Consider the following 24,994-nt stretch of genomic DNA (forward strand, 5'->3'; position numbering starts at 1 on the left):
TCACACCACCGTATGTTTCAATGGCACACTTTAAGACTTCGGTCACACCACTGTATGTTTCAATGGCACACTTTAAGACTTTGGTCACACCATCGTATGTTTCAATGGCATACTTTAAGACTTTCATCACACCACCGTATGTTTCAATGGCACACTTTAAGACTTTCATCACACCACCGTATGTTTCAATGGCACACTTTAAGACTTCGGTCACACCACCGTACGTTTCAATGGCACACTAAGACTTTCGTCACACCACCGTATGTTTCAATGGCACACTTTAAGACTTCGGTCACACCACTGTATGTTTCAATGGCACACTAAGACTTTCGTCACACCACCGTATGTTTCAATGGCACACTTTAAGACTTCGGTCACACCACTGTATGTTTCAATGGCACACTTTAAGACTTCGGCCACACTGCTGTATGTTTCAATGGCACACTTTAAGACTTTCATCACACCACCGTATGTTTCAATGGCACACTTTAAGACTTTCATCACATCACCGTATGTTTCAATGGCACACTATAAGACTTCGGCCACACTGCCGTATGTTTCAATGGCACACTTTAAGACTTTCGTCACACCACCGTATGTTTCAATGGCACACTTTAAGACTTCGGTCACACCACTGTATGTTTCAATGGCACACTTTAAGACTTCGGCCACACTGCTGTATGTTTCAATGGCACACTTTAAGACTTTCATCACACCACCGTATGTTTCAATGGCACACTTTAAGACTTCGGCCACACTGCCGTATGTTTCAATGGCACACTTTAAGACTTCGGTCACACCATCGTATGTTTCAATGGCATACTTTAAGACTTTCATCACACCACCGTATGTTTCAATGGCACACTTTAAGACTTCGGTCACACCACCGTACGTTTCAATGGCACACTAAGACTTTCGTCACACCACCGTATGTTTCAATGGCACACTTTAAGACTTCGGTCACACCACTGTATGTTTCAATGGCACACTTTAAGACTTCGGCCACACTGCTGTATGTTTCAATGGCACACTTTAAGACTTTCATCACACCACCGTATGTTTCAATGGCACACTTTAAGACTTCGGTCACACCACTGTATGTTTCAATGGCACACTTTAAGACTTCGGCCACACTGCTGTATGTTTCAATGGCACACTTTAAGACTTTCATCACACCACCGTATGTTTCAATGGCACACTTTAAGACTTTCATCACACCACCGTATGTTTCAATGGCACACTTTAAGACTTTCATCACACCACCGTATGTTTCAATGGCACACCTTAAGACTTCGGCCACACTGCCGTATGTTTCAATGGCACACTTTAAGACTTTCATCACACCACCGTATGTTTCAATGGCACACTTTAAGACTTTCATCACACCACCGTATGTTTCAATGGCACACTTTAAGACTTCGGCCACACTGCTGTATGTTTCAATGGCACACTTTAAGACTTTCATCACACCACCGTATGTTTCAATGGCACACTAAGACTTCGGCCACACTGCTGTATGTTTCAATGGCACACTTTAAGACTTCGGTCACACTGCTGTATGTTTCAATGGCACACTTTAAGACTTTGGTCACACCGCCGTATGTTCTCTCATGCATGTGGGCGGGGCTTAACAGAGGAAGTATGGAGCCCTCCCCAGCTATGCCCAACGCAAATGTGAAACCAGCCTTACTCATGCAATCACATAGTTTCTCCTTACAAGACACAGATTTGATAACTGAAGTGTAACTGTAATAAACTGTTCATCTAGTTGTCCATCACATGATCAGGGTGGATTTTTATCTAGCAGAGGTCAACAATGAAGATTCCTTTTGAATCACAATAAGCAGAGATCTTGATATTTGATGAACAAATAAAGGGAATCCATCAGCACATTTTTGCTATGTAATCTGAAGACATCAAGTGATAGAAGCTGAAACGCAGAATTCAGAGATGTGTCATTTGTCAAAGTGTCTGCTGTTGTTTACTAACTGTGAAGGATTTATCACTAAGATATTAACATTGCTGGACTAGTCCTGCAACTAAGCAGCTCACTGTCTATGGTCTTTGTTCACAGAGAGCATGGTGTGGGCGGTGTTAGCTTTCTCAGCTCTGCTTCATTCTAAATCTAAAAGCTCTTATTGTGTCAGAACGGCTGCCCTCAGCTGAGGTAGCAAAAACCTGCTGACAGATTCCCTTTAACCCAGGGGTGTCAAAATGCATTCCTCGAGGGCTGCAAACAGGTCATGTTTTCAGGATTTCCTTGCATTGCACAGGTGATAATTTAATCACCTGCAGAAAATTATTCCAGCACCTTGTGCAATGCTAAGGAAATCTTGAAAACACACATGGTTTGAGGCCCTCGAGGAATGCAGTTTGACACCCCTGCTTTAACCCCGTCAGCATCTCACCCAAGTCTGTTTTCAACTTCACGAACAGGCCAATTTTTACAATTGTGACTAGTGTCACTTCATGTGATAATAACTCTGGAACACTTCAACAGATCCCACTGATTCTGAGACAGTTTTTCCATGACATATTGTACTTCATGATAGTGGTAAAATATGTTCATTATGACTTGCATTTATTTTGTAAAAAAATCAGAAATTTATTGAAAATTTTCAAAAGGTAATACTTTCCTAAATTTTTATTTGTATGCCCTAAAACCAGAGAATTATGTCACACAAAATACTTTATAAATAACATTTTCCGCATGTCTACTTGACAGGAGCACAATTTTTGAAAAAAAGAAAATTTGTTAGGAAGTTAGAAGGGTTAAAAGTTGAAAAACATTTTTTTAAGGACCACATCATGTTTAACCCCTTCATGACCTTGGGATTTTCCATTTTTCCGTGTTCGTTTTTCGCTCCCCTCCTTCCCAGAGCTATAACTTTTTTATTTTTCCGGCAATATGGCCATGTGAGGGCTTTTTTTTTTTGCGAAACAAGTTGTACTTTTGAACGACATTGTTGGTTTTAGGATGTCATGTACTATAAAACGGGAAAAAATTTCAAGTGCGGTGAAATTGCAAAAAAAAGTGCAATCCCACACTTGTTTTTTTATTGGCTTTTTTGCTGGCTTCACTAAATGCTAAAACTGACCTGACATTATGATTCTCCAGGTCATTACGAGTTCATAGACACCAAACATGTCTAGGTTTTCTTTTATCTAAGTGGTGAAAAAAAATGCAAAACTTGGCTAAATAAAAAAAAATTGCACCATTTTCCGATACCCGTAGCATCTCCATTTTTCATGATCTGGGGTCGGTTGAGGGCTTATTTTTTGCGTGCCGAGCTGACATTTTTATTGATATCACCTTTGTGCAGATACGTTCTTTCGATCGCCCGTTATTGCATTTTAATGCAATGTTGCGCGACCAAAAAAATGTAATTCTGGCGTTTTGAATTTTTTTCTCGCTATGCCGCTTAGCGATCAAGTTAATTCTTTTTTTTATTGACAGATCGGGTGATTCTGAATATGGTGATACCAAATATGTGTAGGTTTGATTTTTTTTTTTATTGATTTATTTTGGATGGGGCGAAAGGGGGTGATTTAAACTTTTATATTTTTTTTCATTTTTTTCACATTTTTTTAACTTTTTTTTTTTTTACTTTTGCCATGCTTCAATAGCCTCCATGGCAGGCTAGAAGCTGGCACAACTCGATCGCCTCTGCTACATAGCAGCGATCATTAGATCGCTGCTATGTAGCTGAATTGCAGGTGTGCTATGAGCGCCGACCTCAGAGTGGCGCTCACAGCAGGCCGGGATCAGTAACCATAGAGGTCTCAAGGACCTCTATGGTTACCATTCTGATGCATCGCTGACCCCCGATCTTGTGACTGGGGTCAGCGATGCGCTCATTACCGAGCGGATGGCCGGAAGCGCCGGTTAAATGCCGCTGTCAGCATTTGACAGCGGCATTTAACTAGTTAATAGCGGCAGGTGAATCGCGATTTCACCCGCCGCTATTACGGGCACATGTCAGCTGTTCAAAACAGCTGACATGTCCCGGCTTTGATGCGGGCTTACTGCCGGAGCCCTGCATCAAAGAGGGGGATCTGACCTCGGATGTACTATCCCGTCCGAGGTCAGAAAGGGGTTAAGGAACTTTGAGGGGCCTATATGACAGATAATACCCAAAAGTGACATGATTCTAAGACCTGCACTCTTCAAGGTGCTCAAAATGACATTCAAGAAGTTTATTAACCCTTCAGGTGCTACACAGGAACTGAAGTAATGTAGAGGTAAAAAATGAACATTTAACTATATTTCACAAACATTTTGCTTTAGACCCAATTTTTTTCACAAGGGTAACAAGAGAAAATGGACCCCAAAATGTGTTGTGCAATTTCTCCTGAGTGCGTCAATGCCCCATATGTGGGGGAAATCTACTGTTTGGGAGCATGGCAGGGCTCGGAAGTGAAGGAGCACCTCTTTACTTTTTGAACGCAAAATTGTTTGGAATCGAGAGCGAATGCCATGATGCGTTTGAGAGACCCTGATGTGCCTACACACCTCCCCCACGAGTAATGCTATTTTGAAAACTAGACCCCTCAAGGAATGTATCTAGATATGCGGTGAGAACCTTGAACCCCAGGGTTCCTCACAGAAATTTTATAACGCAAAGCTGTAAAAATAAAAAAATAAAAAAAATTTTCCCACAAAAATGTTTTTTTTTTTTTTAGCCCCAAAATGAACTGCACAATTTGCTGGGCAATTTATCCTCTAATACGCTGATACCCAATATGTGAAGGAAAACTACTGTTTGAGTGCCCGGTAGGGCCCAAAAGAGCAGGAGTGTCATTTGAATCATGAGTGGATGCCTTGTCGCATTTGGAGATCCCCTGATTTGCCTAAACAATGGAAACTAGACCCCTTAAGGAATGTATCTAGATGTGTGTTGAGCACCTTGAACCCCCAGGTGCTTCACAGAAGTTTACAAAGTTGAGATGTAAAAATAAAAATTCACATTCTTTTTAACAAACTTTTAGCCCCAATTTTTTAAATTTCATAAGGGTAACAGGAGAAATTGCACCATACAATTTGTTGAGCAATTTCTTCTGAGTATACCAATACCCTATACATGGCCGTAAACTAGTGTTGAGCGACTTTTACTTTTATAGGATCGGGTCGGGTTTCACGAAACCCGACTTTTTCAAAAGTCGGGTCGAGTGAAATCGGCCGATCCTATAAAAAAGTCGGGGTCGGCCGAAACTCGAAACCCAATGCAGTGCATTGGGTTTCCAATGGTTCCCAGGGTCTGAAGGAGAGGAAACTCTCCTTCAGGCCCTGCGATCCATATTTAAGTGTAAAATAAAGAATTAAAATAAAAAATATCGCTACACTTACCCTCTGACGTGCCCTGGTACTAACCGGGAACCTTACTTCCTTCGAATCAGCGCTTCCAGGACCTGCGGTGACGTCGCGGTGACGTTGCGGCTTGTGATTAGTCGCGCGACCGCCCATGTGACCGCTCGCGCGACCAATCAGAAGCCGTGACGTCACCGCGACGTCACCGCAGGTCCTGGAAGCGCTGATTCGAAGGAAGGAAGGCTGCCGGAAAGAAGCAGGGCGCGTCCGAGGGTGAGTATATACCTAATAGGAATATACCTATTAGGAATATACCTAATTAGTATATACCTGATAGGAATATACTCACCATCGGACGCGCCCTGCTTCTTTCCGGCAACCTTCCTTCCTTCGAATCAGCGCTTCCAGGACCTGCAGTGACGTCGCGGTGACGTCACGGCTTCTGATTGGTCGCGCGAGCGGTCACATGGGCGGTCGTGCGACCAATCAGAAGCCGCGACGTCACCTCGACGTCACCGCAGGTCCTGGAAGCGCTGATTCGAAGGAAGGAAGGTTCCCGGTTAGTACCAGGGCGCGTCAGAGGGTAAGTATAGCGATATTTTTTATTTTAATTCTTTATTTTACACTTAAATCTGAATTCCGATACCAATTCCCGATATCTTAAACATATCGGGAATCGGTATCGTAATTCCGATTCCAGATTCAGAAGATCGCCAACTTCATGGCCGACCCCACGCAGGGGTCGGGTCGGGTTTCATGAAACCCGACTTTGCCAAAAGTCGGCGACTTCTGAGTATTGCCAACCCGTTTCGCTCAACCCTATCGTAAACTACTTTTGAGGCACAGTGCAAAGCTCAGAAAGAAAGAAGCGCAGTATTGGAGTGCCATGCATGACATCATAGGGCAGTTAAAAAAGAATAAAAACATTTTTTACTGCTAAATTTTTTAGCCCCAATTTTTTAAAATTTTTATAAGGGCTAATAGGAAACAAATGACCCCTGTTGTTGTGCAATTTCTCCAAAGTACGCCAATATCCTACATATAATCAGTGACTACTTTTAACACCTTTACGACATGTCTGATTCCCTCCCTTTGATGTGGCTCCAGGACTGAGCCCACATCTTTCCTGGCATATGTCAGCTGTTCTAAACCTGTCCAAGGTCAGGAAGTAGTTCCCAATCTGGATTAATGGATAGGTCTAAGGTCATGAACAGGTTAATACAGACAGAAAATTCCACAAAAAAACAGAATACAAAACTAGGAGATGGCCATGGTTAAATCTTTAAATAGTCATGGTCAGTGCATCAAGTATACTTTCATGGATACCAAATTCAAAATTAAAGGGCTGTTCCTGGACTATATATTAATAGCTTTATTTAATCAATGAGTGATTAGTGGTAAACCGATATACGGATTATTCTAATATATAGTCCGATATGTACAGTATAGACAATTTTTTAGATTTTTCTCTTTTAATTTTTTCATTTCATTTTTAAAGTTCCTTAAAATGTAATACAAAAATAAACCTGTAAATTTTGTAAAGCCATAACACACAATATAAATGTCATCATCACATGACTTCAAGCATAGTTGGACATTGTTTTTAGATTGATATTTATATTCCCCCTACCGCATTGTGTAGAGCTACAATGTAATATTCCTTGTCCTGTTTGTGTTGTTTGCTGTCAGTTGACCCTTTAGTGATACAATATTGCTGGTTACTAACTATATGTTCTGCACAGATCAGAACGATGATTTTCCAGTAAACAACCCATCTCTTGTTCCTCTGATGCTTCTGTCTCTTTATAATTTGTGATAAATAATTTAGATGGTAAAACTGATTTATGCAGCAGAATTGAATCCAGAACCTGAAACATATTCTTCACCAACAAAACAAAGGAAAATGTGGGATAGTTTGGTAGTGAAGAAACAACAAAGGAACATTACGGACTTCTTTAGTGCAAATTGTCTCTTCAGAGAGGAAGAGGACTAGAACTCTAGTGCCACCTATTGGAAGTAGCAATCCTAACAGTCAATGTTGACCCTTTAACGAGCCTTGTCACATGACTTAGGATAAAAGCCAAACCAGAATCTCAATTTGCAGACACTGTGTTTCGGGGTACTGCCCCTCGTCAGTGCAAAGTGCAGATCTGGTTTGGCTGAGTGAGAGGCATCTGACCGGGATCCAAGAATATCGTTTCTCTTTGTGGAGAGTGACATGATAAGCATGTAGAGATGAGGAGACTTAAAGCCGCAATGCTCCTCTGGGAAATATGCAAATTGTCTCTTCAGAGAGGAAGAGGACTAGAACTCTAGTGCCACCTATTGGACTTCGTTAGAAAAGTGTATTATGCGCACTTTGGTGTGAAACTAGGTGAGAAGAAGTTGTGGGCTCCACATGTAGTGAGTTCTGACTGTGCAGAAGAACTACAACAGTGGTTTAAAGGGAAGAAAAGGAGCTTTTGTTTTGCCTTTCATCTGGAGGGAGCCGCAAAATGATAGTGAAGACTGATACTTTTGTACATGCAGTGTGGAGAGATTCATCCTTAAAAATATGAAGGAAATTATATACCTGGACCTCCTGTCTGTGATTTACTTTGTGAAGAGAAAACACCGTGTGCACAGCTCACAAACTGGTGCTAAGACTTAGGTTCCCAAACCGTCAATATGTGTAATATAAAAGTCTAGCACTCAACTTCAGTAACCGTAGAAACAATTGTAACCGTAGAAACGATTTATTAGTAGCACAAGAAACGTTTCAGTCCCTTGGGACTTTCATCAGTTACTACAACTCAGATGAGAGGACGTGGTATAGAGCTGAGCGAGATGTAGCTAAACATGGTATAACATAGCCAGGTAGGTATTTACACCCTACCTGGCTATGTTATACCATGTTTAGATACATCTCGCTCAGCTCTATACCACTGCCCCAGTTGGCCTCCATAGGCACGATGTGCACGTCCTTCGGTTCCACCTATATTCTCTCAGTCCCGTCCACTGGCTCGATCACGTCCTCTCATCTGAGTGACACTTAGCCTGGCTATTTGCTACTACTTCCTTTTTCATATATTTACAAGCGATATACAGTGGGGCAAAAAAGTATTTAGTCAGTCAGCAATAGTGCAAGTTCCACCACTTAAAAAGATGAGAGGCGTCTGTAATTTACATCATAGGTAGACCTCAACTATGGGAGACAAACTGAGAAAAAAAAATCCAGAAAATCACATTGTCTGTTTTTTTAACATTTTATTTGCATATTATGGTGGAAAATAAGTATTTGGTCAGAAACAAAATTTAATCTCAATACTTTGCAATATATCCTTTGTTGGCAATGACAGAGGTCAAACGTTTTCTGTAAGTCTTCACAAGGTTGCCACACACTGTTGTTGGTATGTTGGCCCATTCCTCCATGCAGATCTCCTCTAGAGCAGTGATGTTTTTGGCTTTTCTCTTGGCAACACGGACTTTCAACTCCCTCCAAAGGTTTTCTATAGGGTTGAGATCTGGAGACTGGCTAGGCCACTCCAGGACCTTGAAATGCTTCTTACGAAGCCACTGCTTCGTTGCCCTGGCGGTGTGCTTTGGATCATTGTCATGTTGAAAGACCCAGCCACGTTTCATCTTCAATGCCCTTGCTGATGGAAGGAGGTTTGCACTCAAAATCTCACGATACATGGCCCCATTCATTCTTTCATGTACCCGGATCAGTCGTCCTGGCCCCTTTGCAGAGAAACAGCCCCAAAGCATGATGTTTCCACCACCATGCTTTACAGTAGGTATGGTGTTTGATGGATGCAACTCAGTATTCTTTTTCCTCCAAACACGACAAGTTGTGTTTCTACCAAACAGTTCCAGTTTGGTTTCATCAGACCATAGGACATTCTCCCAAAACTCCTCTGGATCATCCAAATGCTCTCTAGCAAACTTCAGACGGGCCCGGACATGTACTGGCTTAAGCAGTGGGACACGTCTGGCACTGCAGGATCTGAGTCCATGGTGGCGTAGTGTGTTACTTATGGTAGGCCTTGTTACATTGGTCCCAGCTCTCTGCAGTTCATTCACTAGGTCCCCCCGTGTGGTTCTGGGATTTTTGCTCACCGTTCTTGTGATCATTCTGACCCCATGGGGTGGGATTTTGCGTGGAGCCCCAGATCGAGGGAGATTATCAGTGGTCTTGTATGTCTTCCATTTTCTAATTATTGCTCCCACTGTTGATTTCTTCACTCCAAGCTGGTTGGCTATTGCAGATTCAGTCTTCCCAGCCTGGTGCAGGGCTACAATTTTGTTTCTGGGGTCCTTTGACAGCTCTTTGGTCTTCACCATAGTGGAGTTTGGAGTCAGACTGTTTGAGGGTGTGCACAGGTGTCTTTTTATACTGATAACAAGTTTAAACAGGTGCCATTACTACAGGTAATGAGTGGAGGAAAGAGGAGACTCTTAAAGAAGAAGTTACAGGTCTGTGAGAGCCAGAAATCTTGATTGTTTGTTTCTGACCAAATACTTATTTTCCACCATAATATGCAAATAAATTGTTAAAAAAACAGACAATGTGATTTTCTGGATTTTTTTTCTCAGTTTGTCTCCCATAGCTGAGGTCTACCTATGATGTAAATTACAGACGCCTCTCATCTTTTTAAGTGGTGGAACTTGCACTATTGCTGACTGACTAAATACTTTTTTGCCCCACTGTATATGTTGCATATTTTTTGACCTAAACTTCATGTAAACCCTGTCTGTTTATTTGTGTTTCTCTTGTATATACTTTAGTTATTTTTGTACAGGATGTACTTCTTTTTTGTTATTCCCCCTTTTTTATGTTGTAGTGACTGATGAAAGTCCCAAGGGACTGAAACGTTTCTTGTGCTACTAATAAATCGTTTCTACGGTTACAATTGTTTCTACGGTTACTGAAGTTGAGTGTGATTTACTTTGTGACACACGGTCCAAGAAGACCTGTCCCTTCACCTCTGGAAAAACTTGAAGATACACCTGATTCAGAAGATTCAGAACATGAAGAGCAGGATTCTGATGAAGACTTTCACAAGAGCCACAGCTTTTTTCACAGCTCGAATTAATTGATTTAGTTAGGACTTTAACTTTCCTAAACATTGTGCAGAACTATTACATTTCTAGACTAAAAGAAACAAGCCTGCAGGACAGCTTGAATTTCTTTGGAACCTGCTTATTTACTATCTGTGCTATTCTGTGTTGCAGCCTTTCATCAATTTTTCTCTGCCGTCCCCATCCAGGAAGATTAACTACAGTGCCATGGGTTGTAAATTTCTTGATTATGTTGCACACCGTTGACAAAGGAGCATCAAGTTCTCTGGAGATGGACTAGAAGCCTTGAAGTTGTTGATATTTTTCAACAATTTTGGTTCTTGAGTCCTCAGACAGTGCTCTTCTCCTATTTCCATTCCCCATGCTTAGCGTGGAGCACACAGATACACAATGTTAGGACTGGCGGAACGCACCAAGACAGATGGTATAGATGCGTTCGCAGTCCGGGGTCCACTGTGCAGGTGAAAACCTGCTGCTAGCAATTAGCAGACTATATGGCGGTACACTAGAGTATACACGCGTGGGTTAACCTCCCCCAGCGTGAAAGAAGCAATCCTGTTAAGGCACAGGACCGCGGTACCGCACCTAAAGCGCGAGCAAGTAGTCAGCGAACTCAACCCCAACTGGGATTGAAGTCCGATTAGACCCTTGCTGGCGCAACACCGCAACTGGGTGTGAAATGAAACAGAAGAGCATGCAGTGCCGCACTGACGAACGCCACTAACCACCCAGGCTTGGGTAAGGAAAGCACAGAGGAAGTGCACGGCGCCGTACTGGCGGTTACAGCAACTGGACGCTATAATGTGTGACTAGTGCTGTAGGATAAGTCGGGCGCTAGGTAGCAGCCATACACCTTCCGCGAACAGTCATACTATAGGGTAGGGGTATCCAAGGACGACTTGCACTCACAACATACACACATTAGCAATTGTTTGACAATACTAGCGCATGGCCGTGCGGTCATGCGCAGTTTATATAGCAGCAGCACAGGAAGTGGCCACAGCACTTTTGCCCTTCTAGGACCTGCCAAGAGGACCAATGGAATGTGCTGCAGAGCCTGAGCACATGACCCTCGATCTCCAACGGGAGACCTTACGCTGGGCATGCTCAGTACGTGCAGACAAGGACTTAGTCCCAGAGAAGTCCGCTCGCTGCTGACCAGCACAGACTTTAATAGCAGAGACTGGAGAAGCAGCAGTAACTCTCAGAACAGAGTGAGAATGAGCAAGACGCTGGGACCGACGTCCTTGCTGAGCAGACTCCACTGCGGCTGGACAAGAATGGGAAACCGCAGCGGAGGTGGCTCGAGATTCCCCCTGTGCAGAAGCGGGAACTTGACCCCTAACATTACCCCCCCTCCTAGGGCCCCCCCCTCCTTGGGCCTCGCTACGTTCGAAGGCAGCAATGAGCTGCGGAGCCCGAATGTGCTCAACAGGCTCCCAGGACCTGTCCTCGGGGCCATAACCCTTCCAGTCCACCAAATAAAATTTTTTACCACGCACCACCTTGCACCCCAAAATAGCGTTCACCTCATAATCGTCCGAAGACGAACCCGAGTCGGAGAACCGGGACATATACACGGGTTTCAAGAGGGACACATGAAAGGTGTCGGTGATACCCAGGCGTGGCGGAAGGGCCAAACAATAGACCACAGGATTAACCTGCTCGAGGACCTTGAAAGGACACAAGTAGCGAGGAGCAAATTTAGTGGACTCAACTCGCAGCCTGATGTTACGGGCGGAGAGCCACACCAAGTCGCCAGGAGCAAAGGTCGGAGCGGGGCGCCGATGAGCATCGGCGGAGGACCTCATTCTCTCCTTAGAGGCCCGAATGGCATCCTGAGTGCGGTCCCAAATATCCCGTGCCTCCACAGCCCAGTCTGCCACCCTGGAGTCGGCGGAAGACACGGGCATAGGCACAGGTACCCGTGGATGCTGACCATAGTTGAGGAGGAATGGGGTTTGTCCAGTGGAGTCGGCTACGGCGTTGTTCAGTGCAAACTCTGCCCATGATAGCAAGGATGCCCAGTCATCCTGCCTGGCTGAAACAAAATGTCGCAGGTATGTGACCAAGGTCTGGTTGGCCCTCTCTACCAACCCATTCGTCTCGGGATGATAAGCGGAAGAGAGATTCAACTCAATACTGAGAAGACGACACAGCTCTCTCCAGAACCGAGACGCAAACTGGGGACCCCGGTCACTGACAATTTTGTCAGGCATACCATGTAGGCGGAAGATGTGCTTAATGAACAAGGCAGCCAAGGCCCGTGCAGAAGGTAACCGTGGTAGCGGCACCAAATGCACCATTTTCGAGAAATGATCGGTGATGACCCAAATGATGGTACAGCCGCGAGACTTGGGCAAACCCATGACAAAGTCCATCCCGACCATCTCCCAGGGCCTATCTGCCACCGGCAAGGGATAGAGCAACCCAGCTGGCCTTTGACGCGGAGATTTATTTTTGGCGCAGGAGACACACGCCAGAATATAATCCCTGACATCCCGGACCATATGCGGCCACCAGTACGTCCTCGCCAGTAGCTCAGATGTCCTCTTTGTCCCAAAGTGTCCACCCACTCTGGACGAATGAGCCCAAGAGAGAACCTCCGGTCGCAAATTAATGGGCACAAAAGTCTTGCCCGGAGGCACAGACTCAAGCGAAACCGGTGCTACGGTTCTCAGGCTCTCAGAGGGAACAATAAGCCGAGGCTCCTCTTCCTCCTCTTCAGTTGAAATAAGGGAGCGAGAGAGAGCATCAGCACGAATATTCTTCTCCCCGGCGAGAAAATGAAGAGAAAAGTGGAACCGGGAAAAGAACAAGGACCATCTGGCTTGGCGAGAATTTAGCCGCTGGGCTGTCTGTAAGTAGACCAAATTTTTGTGGTCAGTGTAAACCTGGAAGGGAAACCGCGCACCTTCCAGAAGATGTCTCCACTCTGAAAAGGCCAACTTCATTGCTAGCAGCTCCCTATCCCCGATGGAGTAGTTTCTCTCTGCTGGCGAGAACGTCTTAGAGAAGAAGAAGCATGGATGCTTCCGACCTTGAGCATCCTTCTGGTAGAGGACTGCTCCAGCACCAACGGACGAGGCATCCACCTCCATTAGGAATGGCTTATCCACATCGGGACGATGTAAGATGGGAGCGCTAGCAAAGTGGGACTTAATAGAAGTGAAGGCCTTGGAGACCTCTTCCGACCACAATTTAGGATTCGCTCCCTTCTTGGTGAGGGCTACCAAGGGAGCTACCAGAGTTGAGAAGTGGGGAATGAACTGGCGGTAATAGTTAATGAACCCCATAAAGCGCTGCACCGCTTTAAGAGAATGGGGCTCTTGCCAGTCCATCACAGCCTGTAGTTTGGCAGGATCCATAGCCAATCCCTGGTCGGAGATGATATAGCCCAGGAACGGCAAAGACTCCTGCTCAAACATACACTTCTCCAACTTAGCGTAAAGAGAGTTTGCCCGTAGGAGGTTGAAGACTCTGCCAACATCTCTCTGGTGGGAGTCAATATCTGGAGAAAAGATGAGAATATCATCCAGATAGACTACAACTGAGGTGGAAAGCATATCCCGGAAGATGTCGTTGACAAAGTCTTGAAAAACGGCTGGGGCATTACAGAGCCCGAAGGGCATCACCAGATACTCATAGTGCCCATCTCTGGTGTTAAACGCCGTTTTCCATTCGTCCCCCTCACGGATGCGAATCAGGTTGTAAGCACCCCGCAGATCTAATTTAGTAAATACCCTTGCTCCCCGAAGCCTATCGAAGAGCTCAGATATCAAGGGCAAAGGATACTTGTTCTTAACGGTGATAGCGTTAAGACCCCTGTAGTCTATGCATGGACGTAGCTCCCCATTCTTCTTCTGCACGAAGAAGAACTCTGCCCCAGCAGGTGACACTGACTTCCTGATAAACCCTCTTGCCAGATTCTCTTGAATGTACTGAGACATGGCCTCCGTCTCCGGGAGAGATAATGGATAAACTCGACCCCGGGGAGGCTCGGCACCAGGCAAGAGATCGATAGGACAGTCATAGGGGCGATGGGGCGGAAGGGTCTCCGCCGCCTTCTTGGAGAACATGTCTGCGTAAGACCAATATTGCTTGGGGAGAGAGGATAGATCTGCGGGTACCTCAGTAATAGCAACCTGAACGCACTCTCGGTGACACCTACCCCCACATGATTCACCCCGTCCCAGAATTCTGCCTGAGGACCACTCGATGTGAGGAGAGTGGTACCGTAGCCAAGGTATCCCCAACAGGACCTCATCAATACCCTCAGGAATGACGAGCAGAGAAATAATCTCCTGATGGGATGGCGACAGGGACAGAGTAACAGGGATGGTCTGATGTGTTATCTGTGCGGGGAGTGTCGACCCATTCACCACTCGTACCGTTACTGGTTGAGATAGCATAACCAGGGGTATTGCGTGACGTTGGGCGAAGGCAGAAGACATAAAATTGCCCTCCGCCCCAGAATCCACGCAGAGGTCTACCGAGTGGGAGGATGAGCCAAAGGTAATTGTCCCCTTAAAGGACAATTTGGAGGCAAAGGTCGCAGTGTCTAGTGCACCTCCACCTACTACCACTAGACGCTGACGTTTCCTTGACCGCTGATGACATCTGGTGGCAAGATGTCCTGACTGTTGGCAAACATGGCAACCCTGGAGTGCACGAGCGGTCTGGGACTTAGATTCCGCTCGTGACACCACCTTAGGTTCCTGGAACTCAGGAGCCTGGACTGGAGATTCCAAAGGTTTGGCGAAGGTGGGAGCCAGCCGAAACCTCTGCCTACACTGGGCTCGCTCTAACCTCCGCTCGTGAAAAAGGAGGTCAATGCGAGTAGATACTGCTATTAACTCCTCCAGTGTGGCGGGAATCTCCCTAGTGGCCAGAGCATCCTTAACGTGGACAGCCAGCCCCCTCCAAAATATAGCGATAAGGGCTTTATCCGACCACTCCAGCTCAGATGCCAGAGTGCGGAAATGGACGGCAAAAAGGCTGACCAAGGACGAGCCCTGAGTCAGTGCCAACAGTTGGAGCGCCGTGTCATGGGTGACACGAAGTCCTAGAAAGACCTGTTTCAGAGTGCTCAGGAATAACGCCAAACTTCCCTCCAGCTGCTGGATGTACCGCTGTAAACGCTGGTCGTCCGCCATTTTACTAGCCAGACCCTGGCGCTAGTATTCTGTTAGGACTGGCGGAAGGCACCAAGACAGATGGTATAGATGCGTTCGCAGTCCGGGGTCCACCGTGCAGGTGAAAACCTGCTGCTAGCAATTAGCAGACTATATGGCGGTACACTAGAGTATACACGCGTGGGTTAACCTCACCCAGCGTGAAAGAAGCAATCCTGTTAAGGCACAGGACCACGGTACCGCACCTTGAAGCGCGAGCAAGTAGTCAGCGAACTCAACCCCAACTGGGATTGAAGTCCGATTAGACCCTTGCTGGCGCAACACCGCAACTGGGTGTGAAATGAAACAGAAGAACATGCAGTGCCGCACTGACGAACGCCACTAACCACCCAGGCTTGGGTAAGGAAAGCACAGAGGAAGTGCACGGCGCCGTACTGGCGGTCACAGCAACTGGATGCTATAATGTGTGACTAGTGCTGTAGGATAAGTCGGGCGCTAGGTAGCAGCCATACACCTTCCGCGAACAGTCATACTATAGGGTAGGGGTATCCAAGGACGACTTGCACTCACAACATACACACATTAGCAATTGTTTGACAATACTAGCGCATGGCCGTGCGGTCATGCGCAGTTTATATAGCAGCAGCACAGGAAGTGGCCACAGCACTTTTGCCCTTCTAGGACCTGCCAAGAGGACCAATGGAATGTGCTGCAGAGCCTGAGCACATGACCCTCGATCTCCAACGGGAGACCTTACGCTGGGCATGCTCAGTACGTGCAGACAAGGACTTAGTCCCAGAGAAGTCCGCTCGCTGCTGACCAGCACAGACTTTAATAGCAGAGACTGGAGAAAAAGCAGTAACTCTCAGAACAGAGTGAGAATGAGCAAGACGCTGGGACCGACGTCCTTGCTGAGCAGACTCCACTGCGGCTGGACAAGAATGGGAGACCGCAGCGGAGGTGGCTCGAGATTCCCCCTGTGCAGAAGCGGGAACTCGACCCCTAACACACAATGCAACGATTGAGTCATCTACTTCCCTTTTTAACTGATTTCAGATGTTAGTTTTCCATTGCCCACACCAGTTACTTGTCATAGGTGAGTTTCAACAAGCATCACATGCTTGAAACAAAGGTGCTTACCAACAAATTTGTGGGAATACTACTTCATTTTCTTGAACAATTTCAAGGGTGCCAACACCTTCGGCCATGACTGTGTATTCTGTATGTGTCTATTTGTATCTATTTGTATTATGAGCCATTGAGTTACCTCCTGATAGACCATTACATTATATATATAATTTTAATTATAATTCAATAAAGTTATTTTTTTAAATATACTTCGGTGGTAATTGTTTCATTGGGTTTTTTCTTTTTATTTAGAAATATGGAAATTTGAAAGGAAAATGATCTAAAAAAACATTTAACTTAAAAAAAGATTTAAACAAGGTCATTATCTGATTATCTGACACGTTCTCATTAGCGGGGTTCAGTACTTCCTACTATTGACCTTACAAAAAAAAGTCACGTAATAGTTAGACAAATTACCCACTGTAAAACAAGGGATCCACACATTATTTTTGCTGGGGCCCTGCCATGTGGTCTTTGTCTTCTAGAAATGTAAAGCACTTCGGTGCTGGACAGTACATTTTTCAGCACATCTTTTAAAGGAACCTGTCAGTTGACCCATGGTGCCCAATCATAGGCAGCATGATTCACAGATGAGCCACATGATTCTAGACAAATGACTCAGTCTTAGCAAAATGTAAGCATTTCTGAAAAAAATATTCTTTGAAGAGCCATCTAAAGATCATCAGAGGTGATTGTCTGGTATGTACATAGAGAGACCTGTCAATCACCTGCAGCGGCGCTGGTCAGAGACGGCCGGGTGTGGAGCCGGCTCTTCAAAGTATATTATTGTGCAACCATGTTGCCATCCTGAGATCACCTGACAGGTTCCCTTTAATATCTATTTACTGAAGGTTTATTTAGCTGACAGCTTTTTCTCTTGACCTGCCCACAGACATACACACACTCAGTTTTGACCATACTCATAAATCTGTTGGCCTTTCTGAAATCCTTGAGTTTGGCCACTTTTGCTCTTATGTATATGGACACCTTAAGAATGATACTGGGTTCCACAAAACGACTTATCATGTTCAACCAGCAGTGTTGTATCGTCATCTAATTTCTACTAGCATAGGCCAGATTATGGTAGGCTATAGGACCCCCTACAGAACAGTACATATTACCACTAACAAAAGAAAAGATAGAAAGTTAGAAAGGAGAGATAGAGACCTTAAGGTTTTAGATACATTGGAACAAAGTCCCAATTTACCTAATCTGTAATCCATCCCTCTTAATAATAATATATATTTCCTGTATATGTCAGTCAAAAAACAAACATCCTACAACATTCTTAATGTAAAGATTCCATTCTTACTTGTATGCCTCTGAAAACGCCATGTGTGTGTATCCGGTACTGACCCCCACAGCTGTATAACATTGGGGCGCTGTGACTGTCATTTTCATAAGTCGTCCCATGACTGTAAGTAGAAAAACATTGAATAAATACGTAGATTTTTTTGCTTCAGTGTACATAAAAGTATTAGTAACAAGTCAAATAAAACTGATAACGATCGGATCTGTGCTAACATAGATACACAGTGACTTCTCCCAAGGACTGTGCGGTGTACACTTCAAGAAAACAATTTATCAAAATATTGTTGTTTTTGTACAGATCAATAAAATGACATAATGGATGTATTTTGTGCCATGTGAGGATTATTTTAGGGGGGTTTAACACCATGGAAGGGTATACATCATTTACTGATCACTGTCAAACTCACTTCTAGAGAAAATGTCCTTACTCCCAACATTAGTAACAGACACCACATACACTAATAAAACTATGTTGATACCTGCGTTGGGGGCCATAATTTAGTATCTGTTGATTTATAATCAGTTCATCCATCTTGGCCCAAAAAGAACTATAGAAAAAACTCGACAGCACTACTAAAACAAAGAAGTCATTAAAGGGGTTGTACCCTTTCAATTACATTTCTATCCCAACTGCAACCTGATATGAAACAACAAACAGCTCTGTACTCACCCAAAGTCACCGGTGAGTCTCTTCTGCTGCTTCTAGTGGATGGCATTGGCTGGAGTGCTGATAAGTGATGAACGAATATACTCGTTGCTTGGATCTTCCCAAGCACGCTCGGGTGGTCTCCGAGTATTTGTAAATGCTCGGAGATTTAGTTTTTGTTGAGGCAGCTGCATGATTTACAGCTATTAGCCAGGCTGAGTACATGTGGGGGTTGCCTGGTTGCTAGGGAATCCTCACATGTATTAAAGCTGTCTATCAGCTGTAAATAATTCAGCTGCGGCAAGGAAAGCTAAATCTCTGAGCAGTTACACGAAGCCCACCCAAGCATGCTCCGGAAAACCCGAGCAACGAGTACCCTCGCTCATCACTAGTGCTGATGTCACCTCGATAGCGTGGCAGCCAATCAGTGAGCCCAGTGGCTCTGCATGTGTGGACAGAACACCACCCTCAGCGCTACTGAGCTCACGGATTGGTTGTCACACTGTCAAGGTGACATCCGTGCCGCAGCCAATGCCAGAAATAAGGGGGCATCGGTGGACTTGAGGTAAGTTTATTGCTTAATAACAAGCTGCAGTCGAGATAGAAAGTTTATTGAAAAGGAAAAACCCCTTAAAGAAAGTCAAGAAATGTTCATACTTAGAACTGCATATAATCACGTTTTAATTATGGATAGAGCAAAAGATAATTATGAAGAAAAGCCGTGAAGGAAATAAAAAGGTTGAGGGGACTTCTGGAAAACTCTGTATTACGGATGTATGAGGCTTATGTTTATGGACAATGACACTAGAAGAGTTGAGCTCTGCATTGTAACTCTCAGCCAAACAAAGATTGATAAAAATGTTGGCGTTCTATCTCAAAGATGAGGCCATGTCTAGGGCTGATTTTCCACAGATTCTGCAGCCTTGGACATAAAGAAGAGAACAAAACCTTTCATCTTCTCCTGCAGGGCTGTACATCATCCATACAGATTCCTTTCCTTTATCCTGAAAACATTCTCAGGTCAGATATTTTTTTTTCTAACAGGCTGTGAACTTTCAGATGGGCTGAGTTCCATTAATTGTAAAGCTGAGGATCTCTATTTTTTCTATTGTATTCTATTTATTAGCCATAAACTCCCATCCTCATCCTTTATGTTCAGAGGTCACATATTTCTCAAGGTTGGTGCATTTCCTCACTGCTGCCTTTAAAGAAATCCCCAACATTTGAATATAGAGAAACATTCAAAGTAAATCTACACTTTTAGAACCACCTTAAAAATTACATTATGGTACTGTACTTAGTGGTGACCTCCGGAAAATGTCATGTTTTTAGCAATTACTTACGTTTTCTATCTTATGCTTCCTAACATGATGTGTAAAGTCGCATTAATGATCTGTAATATGGCCTGATGAGCTGTTACGAGACATTTTGGAGTCTAAGGGGTAACATCAAGGCCTGACATGTTACTGTAAGAAGACTTATATGCCAAGCAATGCTCCTCTGGGAAATTAAATTTGCAAATTACCTCATCAAGAAAAGAAGGTGACGTGAACTCTCGTGCCACTTACGGGAAGCAGCAATCCTAAAATTCAAAACTGACCCTTTATCAAGTTGTCATGTCACATGACTTAGCACAAAAGCCAAACCAGAATCTCAATTTCCAGAAATGTGTTTCTGGGCGGCGCTATAATTTTAGTACAACTTGCATATTTAATTTCCCAGAGTCAAGTAGTGGGAGGATAAGACAATATTGTAGTTCTCCGGATAAAGAATTTGGTCCAACATTTAAATGCGTTGAGTTAAACAGAATGGTCAATCCTGGGCAATGTCTTCTGGATTCTTAAATTATATCAGCAGAGCAGACTACTACTCCTATTCTCCCACTACTTGCCATATGACGTCACCGCATGAACACTGCCGGAAAAAGCCGAAGACTGCCGAGTGCAGTGAATACTGCCGGCAGGTAATGAGAGGCCCCAGAAGCAGATGCGGCAGGGACACAGCGAGACTGGAGGACACGTTGCTGGACAGGTAAGTGAAATTCTAATGTTCATTATTAATTTTCTGCTTTTTTTTACACTTCCCCCTCCCCATCCCATATATGTAAAGTCAGAGTTCGGAGTTCGGACGCAAGTTCATGTCATCTCCGGCCCCAAACTCAAACTTTACAAAAAACTTGGGCGAACTCACTGATCCCGAACATCAGGGAGTTCGCCAATCACTACTCATGACCAATAGACAATGCCAGAAGTGTCTTACCTGGGCCAAGGAGAAAAAGAACTGGACTGTTGCATAGTGGTTCAAGGTGTTGATTTCAGATTAAAGTAAATTTTGCATTTCATTTGGAAATCAAAGTCCCAGAGTCTGGCAGAAGAGTGGAGAGGCCACAATCCAAGCTGCTTGAGGTCTAGTGTGAAATTTCCACAACCATTGATGGTTTGGGGAGCCATGTCATCTGCTGGTGTAGGTCCACTGTGTTTTATCAAGACCAAAGACACCAGACCCAACAATGCAGATGAGCTGAAGGGTGCTATCAATGCAACCTGGATTTTATAACATCTCAGCAGTGCCACAGGTTGATCGCCTCCATGCCACGCCGCATTGATGGAGTAATTGATGCAAAAGGAGCCCCGACCAAGTATTGAGTGCATTTACTGAACATACATTTCAGTAGGCCAACATTTTGTTTTTTTAAATCATTTTTCAAGTTGGTGTCATAAAGTATTCTAATTTACTGAGATAATGACTTTTGGATTTTCATTGGCTGTAAGCCATAATCATCAACATTAACAGAAATAAACACTTAAAATAGATCACTGTTTGTAATGACAATATTTGAGTTTCACTTTTTGAATTGAAGAACTGAAATAAATTAACTTTTTGATGATATTCTAATTTTGAGAGAGGCACCTGTATATCAAACTTTTTGTTTTATATGTCTTTATGAATTATTGTCTATTACTTTAAGTAGGGGAATATTTACCTAAACTAGCAATTTGTTTTTATTTATCTGAGTAGGTAGAACTTTCTGGGCTGATTAATTTCTTAAATCATAGCAGTTGAAGCTCCTTTTTTTTCGGAAACAGTGTCCAAATCCTCTGCATAACCAAAACATTTGTTTTTCCTTCTAGCCACCACTTGAATATTCCCATCGCCAAAATCCTATCCCAATATGTAGTAGTAGGTGTAAAAATAATAATATTTCAAACACCTTGAATTAGAAATATAGAATAGTTCTTCTGATTCATTTTCATTTACCCCATGTGCAGGTCATTGCAGTAGCTTAGATATCCATTGATATCCATGGTTAGGATCACTAACAGCAAACTAACTGTCACTTTGTGAGTGGTTGTAACCATGGATACCTAAGCTACTGCAAGGTACTGCACATGGGGTAAATGATATAATGAATCAGAAGAACTATGCTACATTTCTATTGGAGGCATTTGCTATCATTATTATTATTATTATTATTATTATTATTATTATTATTATTATTACTACTACACCGAATACTTATTGGGATAGGATCTTTAAGATGGTAATACCCCTTCAAGCACCTACTACATACAGTTAAAGGGAACCTGTAGGCGATTTATGCTGCCCAAACTTTGGTCAGTATGAATCACAGTATGGCTGCACAATTACAAGAAAATATACTTTGAAGATCTGGTTGTGAACCGTAAGCAGAGACAAAGCTAGTCCAGCTGGGCTCCTGGAAGGCTCTCCCCAGCACTGCTGCAAGTGAAGACAGGTCTCTGCCTAGGTACACGCAAGAAAGAAAGCTGTGAAAATTCTCCGTGGGGGATGGAAAAGCAGTTCATGGTTTAAACTGCTTTAGTATTTACCCTCAAGATATAAAGAAGAATGTTTTCATCAGACATTTGCATAACTATTAATCACATGGGTTTCACCATTCAACATCCCTTTCATTTCACTTTGAGGCTCACTTTCTCTACCATGTTTGTACGCGTCAGCTCTCACACACAATGAGGGCTCAATTATTCTTAAAATTGTATGAGATGATAGAAAATCATCTTTTTTCTTCCAGAAACAGAACTACACTTATGATAAAATTGCGCTTAATATTGTAGCTCAGCCAACTTGAATAAAGTTGAGCTGGGAGACCACACATACAATGGAGAAAATAAGCATTTGATAAGCTGCCAATTTTGCAAAGTTTTCCCGCCTAAAAAGAATGGAGAGGTCTGTAATTTTGATCATAGGTACACTTCAAATGTAAGAGACAAAATCTAAAAATAAATAACAGAAAATCACATTGTACGAATTTAAAATAATTAGATTGCATTTTATTGCATGAAATACTGTAAGTATTTGATCACCTACAAACCTGCAAGAATTCCGTCTCACAGACCTGATAGTTTTTCCTACTCTGCACTACCCTGCCCACACACTCAATCATACTACAGTCTCTCCACCATGGCCTAGACCAAAGAGCTGTCTAAGGACACCAAGAACAAAATTGTAGACCTGGACAAGGCTGGAATGGGCTTTAGGACAATAGGCAAGCAGCTTGGTGAAAAGGCAACAACTGTTGGCAATTATTAGAAAATGGAAGAAACACAAGATGACTGTTAATATTCCTCAGTCTAGGGCAAACTTCCTAGGGTAAAGATAATTCTGAGAAAGGTCAGGAATCAACCCAGAATTACATGGGTCATTGACTTGAAGAGAGCTGGGACCAGAGTCCCAAACATTACTGTAACACACTACGTTGTCATAAATTAAAATCCTGCAGGGCACGCAAGGTCCCCCTACTCACACCAGCACATGTCCAGGCCCATTTGAAGTTCACCAATGACCATTTGAATGATTCAGAGGAGGCATGGGAGAAGTTCATGTGGTTAGATGAGACCATAATAGAACTTTTTGGTATCACCTCCACTCGTTGTGTTTGGAGGAAGGATGAGTACAACTCAAAGAACACCGTCCCAACCGTGAAGCATGGTGGGGAGAAACATCATACTTTGAGGGTGATTTCCTGAAAAGGGGACAAGACAACTCCACCATATTGAAAAGAGGATGGATGGGGTAATGTATTGTTAGATTTTGTCCAACAACCTCCTTCCCCCAGTAAGAGCATTGAAGATGGGTCGTGGCTGGGTCTTCCAACATGACAGTGACCTGAAACATAGCCAGGACAACTAAGAAGTGGCTCCACAAGAAGCATTTCAAAGTCCTGGAGTGGCCTAGCCAGCCTTCAGATCACAGCCAAAAAGAAAATCTTTGGAGGGAGCTGCAACTCAATGTTGCCCAGCGACAGCCTTGAAACCTGAAAGATCTGGAGAAGATCTGTATAGAGGAATGGGTCAAATCCCTGCTGTACTGTGGTCATACTTGGTCAAGAACTACAGGAAACGTCTGAACTCTGTAATTGCAAACAAATGTTTCTGTACCAAATATTAAGTTCTGTTTTTCTATTGTATCAAATACTTATTTCATGCAATAAAATGCAAATTAATTACATAAAAATCATACAATGTGATTTTCTGGATTTTATTTTTAGATTCTGTCTCTCATAGTTGAAGTGTACCTACGATAGAAAAATTAAAAACCTCTCCATTCTTTGTGGGGGGAAAACTTGCAAAATCGTATCAAATGCTTATTTTCCCACTGTAACCCATGGACAAAGGTAGCACTATTTTTGGAAGAATTTAGTTCAGAGAACATTATTTAAAATTTTTTTCCCATATATAACAAAATAAAGTGCAACCTGAGGCAATTAGTACGGTGAATCTCATCTAGCCAAGATAGTAACAATAAAAATGATTGACCATTTTATAAAATAAATACATATTTATCACTTGCGGCAGGAAAAAAGAAACTCCGCTCATGATTTTTGCTTTTATTTTATGGTAAATAATTTCAGGGTGTTGTGTCCTGCAATCACCAGTAATAGCTCTAAGTCACCTTATGTAAAAAGTGAATGGAATAAAAGTATAAAATAGATTAGGCAGTCTTACCTCTTCAGTGATGTACCCAAGTTCATCTGATTCCATGTCATACATTCCAGCTGTGAGGTCATTTGGTAGAGGTTATCACTGTAAAAACCCCAACACAATAGACACTGGTTGTTGTAGTGTATCAAACATACATATCTCAAAACTTATTTCATGTGCTTCTCTAAATGTATCTATTCATTGTAAGCTTAGACCTGTTAACCAGAGTTTTTTGGTCTTTAAAGAAGCACCTCTGTTAATAGTTTTCATCCTCTTAATACATTGCAGTCATCATATTATATAGCACTGTGCAGTCACAATTGCTTATTTCTCCAGTTAAGTCTACTCATTTACATTACGTCTTTGATGTCACATGATTAAAAACAGACTAGATGAATAATTTCTAGCTCTTTGGCTCTATGTAGAATGAAGAAGTCAATTTTCT

At 43.3% G+C, this 24,994-nt stretch overlaps 1 protein-coding gene across 5 annotated transcripts in view; it reads right to left on the reverse strand.

Moving 5' to 3' along the window:
• WT1 (WT1 transcription factor) overlaps positions 1-24,994 on the reverse strand; it is a 150,930-nt gene that overhangs the window by 17,863 nt on the left and 108,073 nt on the right. For all 5 annotated transcript variants that reach the window (XM_069740544.1, XM_069740545.1, XM_069740541.1 and 2 more), the window contains 2 exons: positions 24,574-24,651; positions 17,945-18,047 (listed from right to left, as the gene is read on the reverse strand). In XM_069740544.1, coding sequence (XP_069596645.1) covers positions 17,945-18,047; positions 24,574-24,651 — 181 coding nt within the window. The remainder of the gene's footprint in view (positions 1-17,944; positions 18,048-24,573; positions 24,652-24,994) is intronic.

The sequence above is a fragment of the Ranitomeya imitator genome, chromosome 9, assembly GCF_032444005.1.
Source record: "Ranitomeya imitator isolate aRanImi1 chromosome 9, aRanImi1.pri, whole genome shotgun sequence".
In the NCBI taxonomy this organism is placed as follows: domain Eukaryota; kingdom Metazoa; phylum Chordata; class Amphibia; order Anura; family Dendrobatidae; genus Ranitomeya; species Ranitomeya imitator.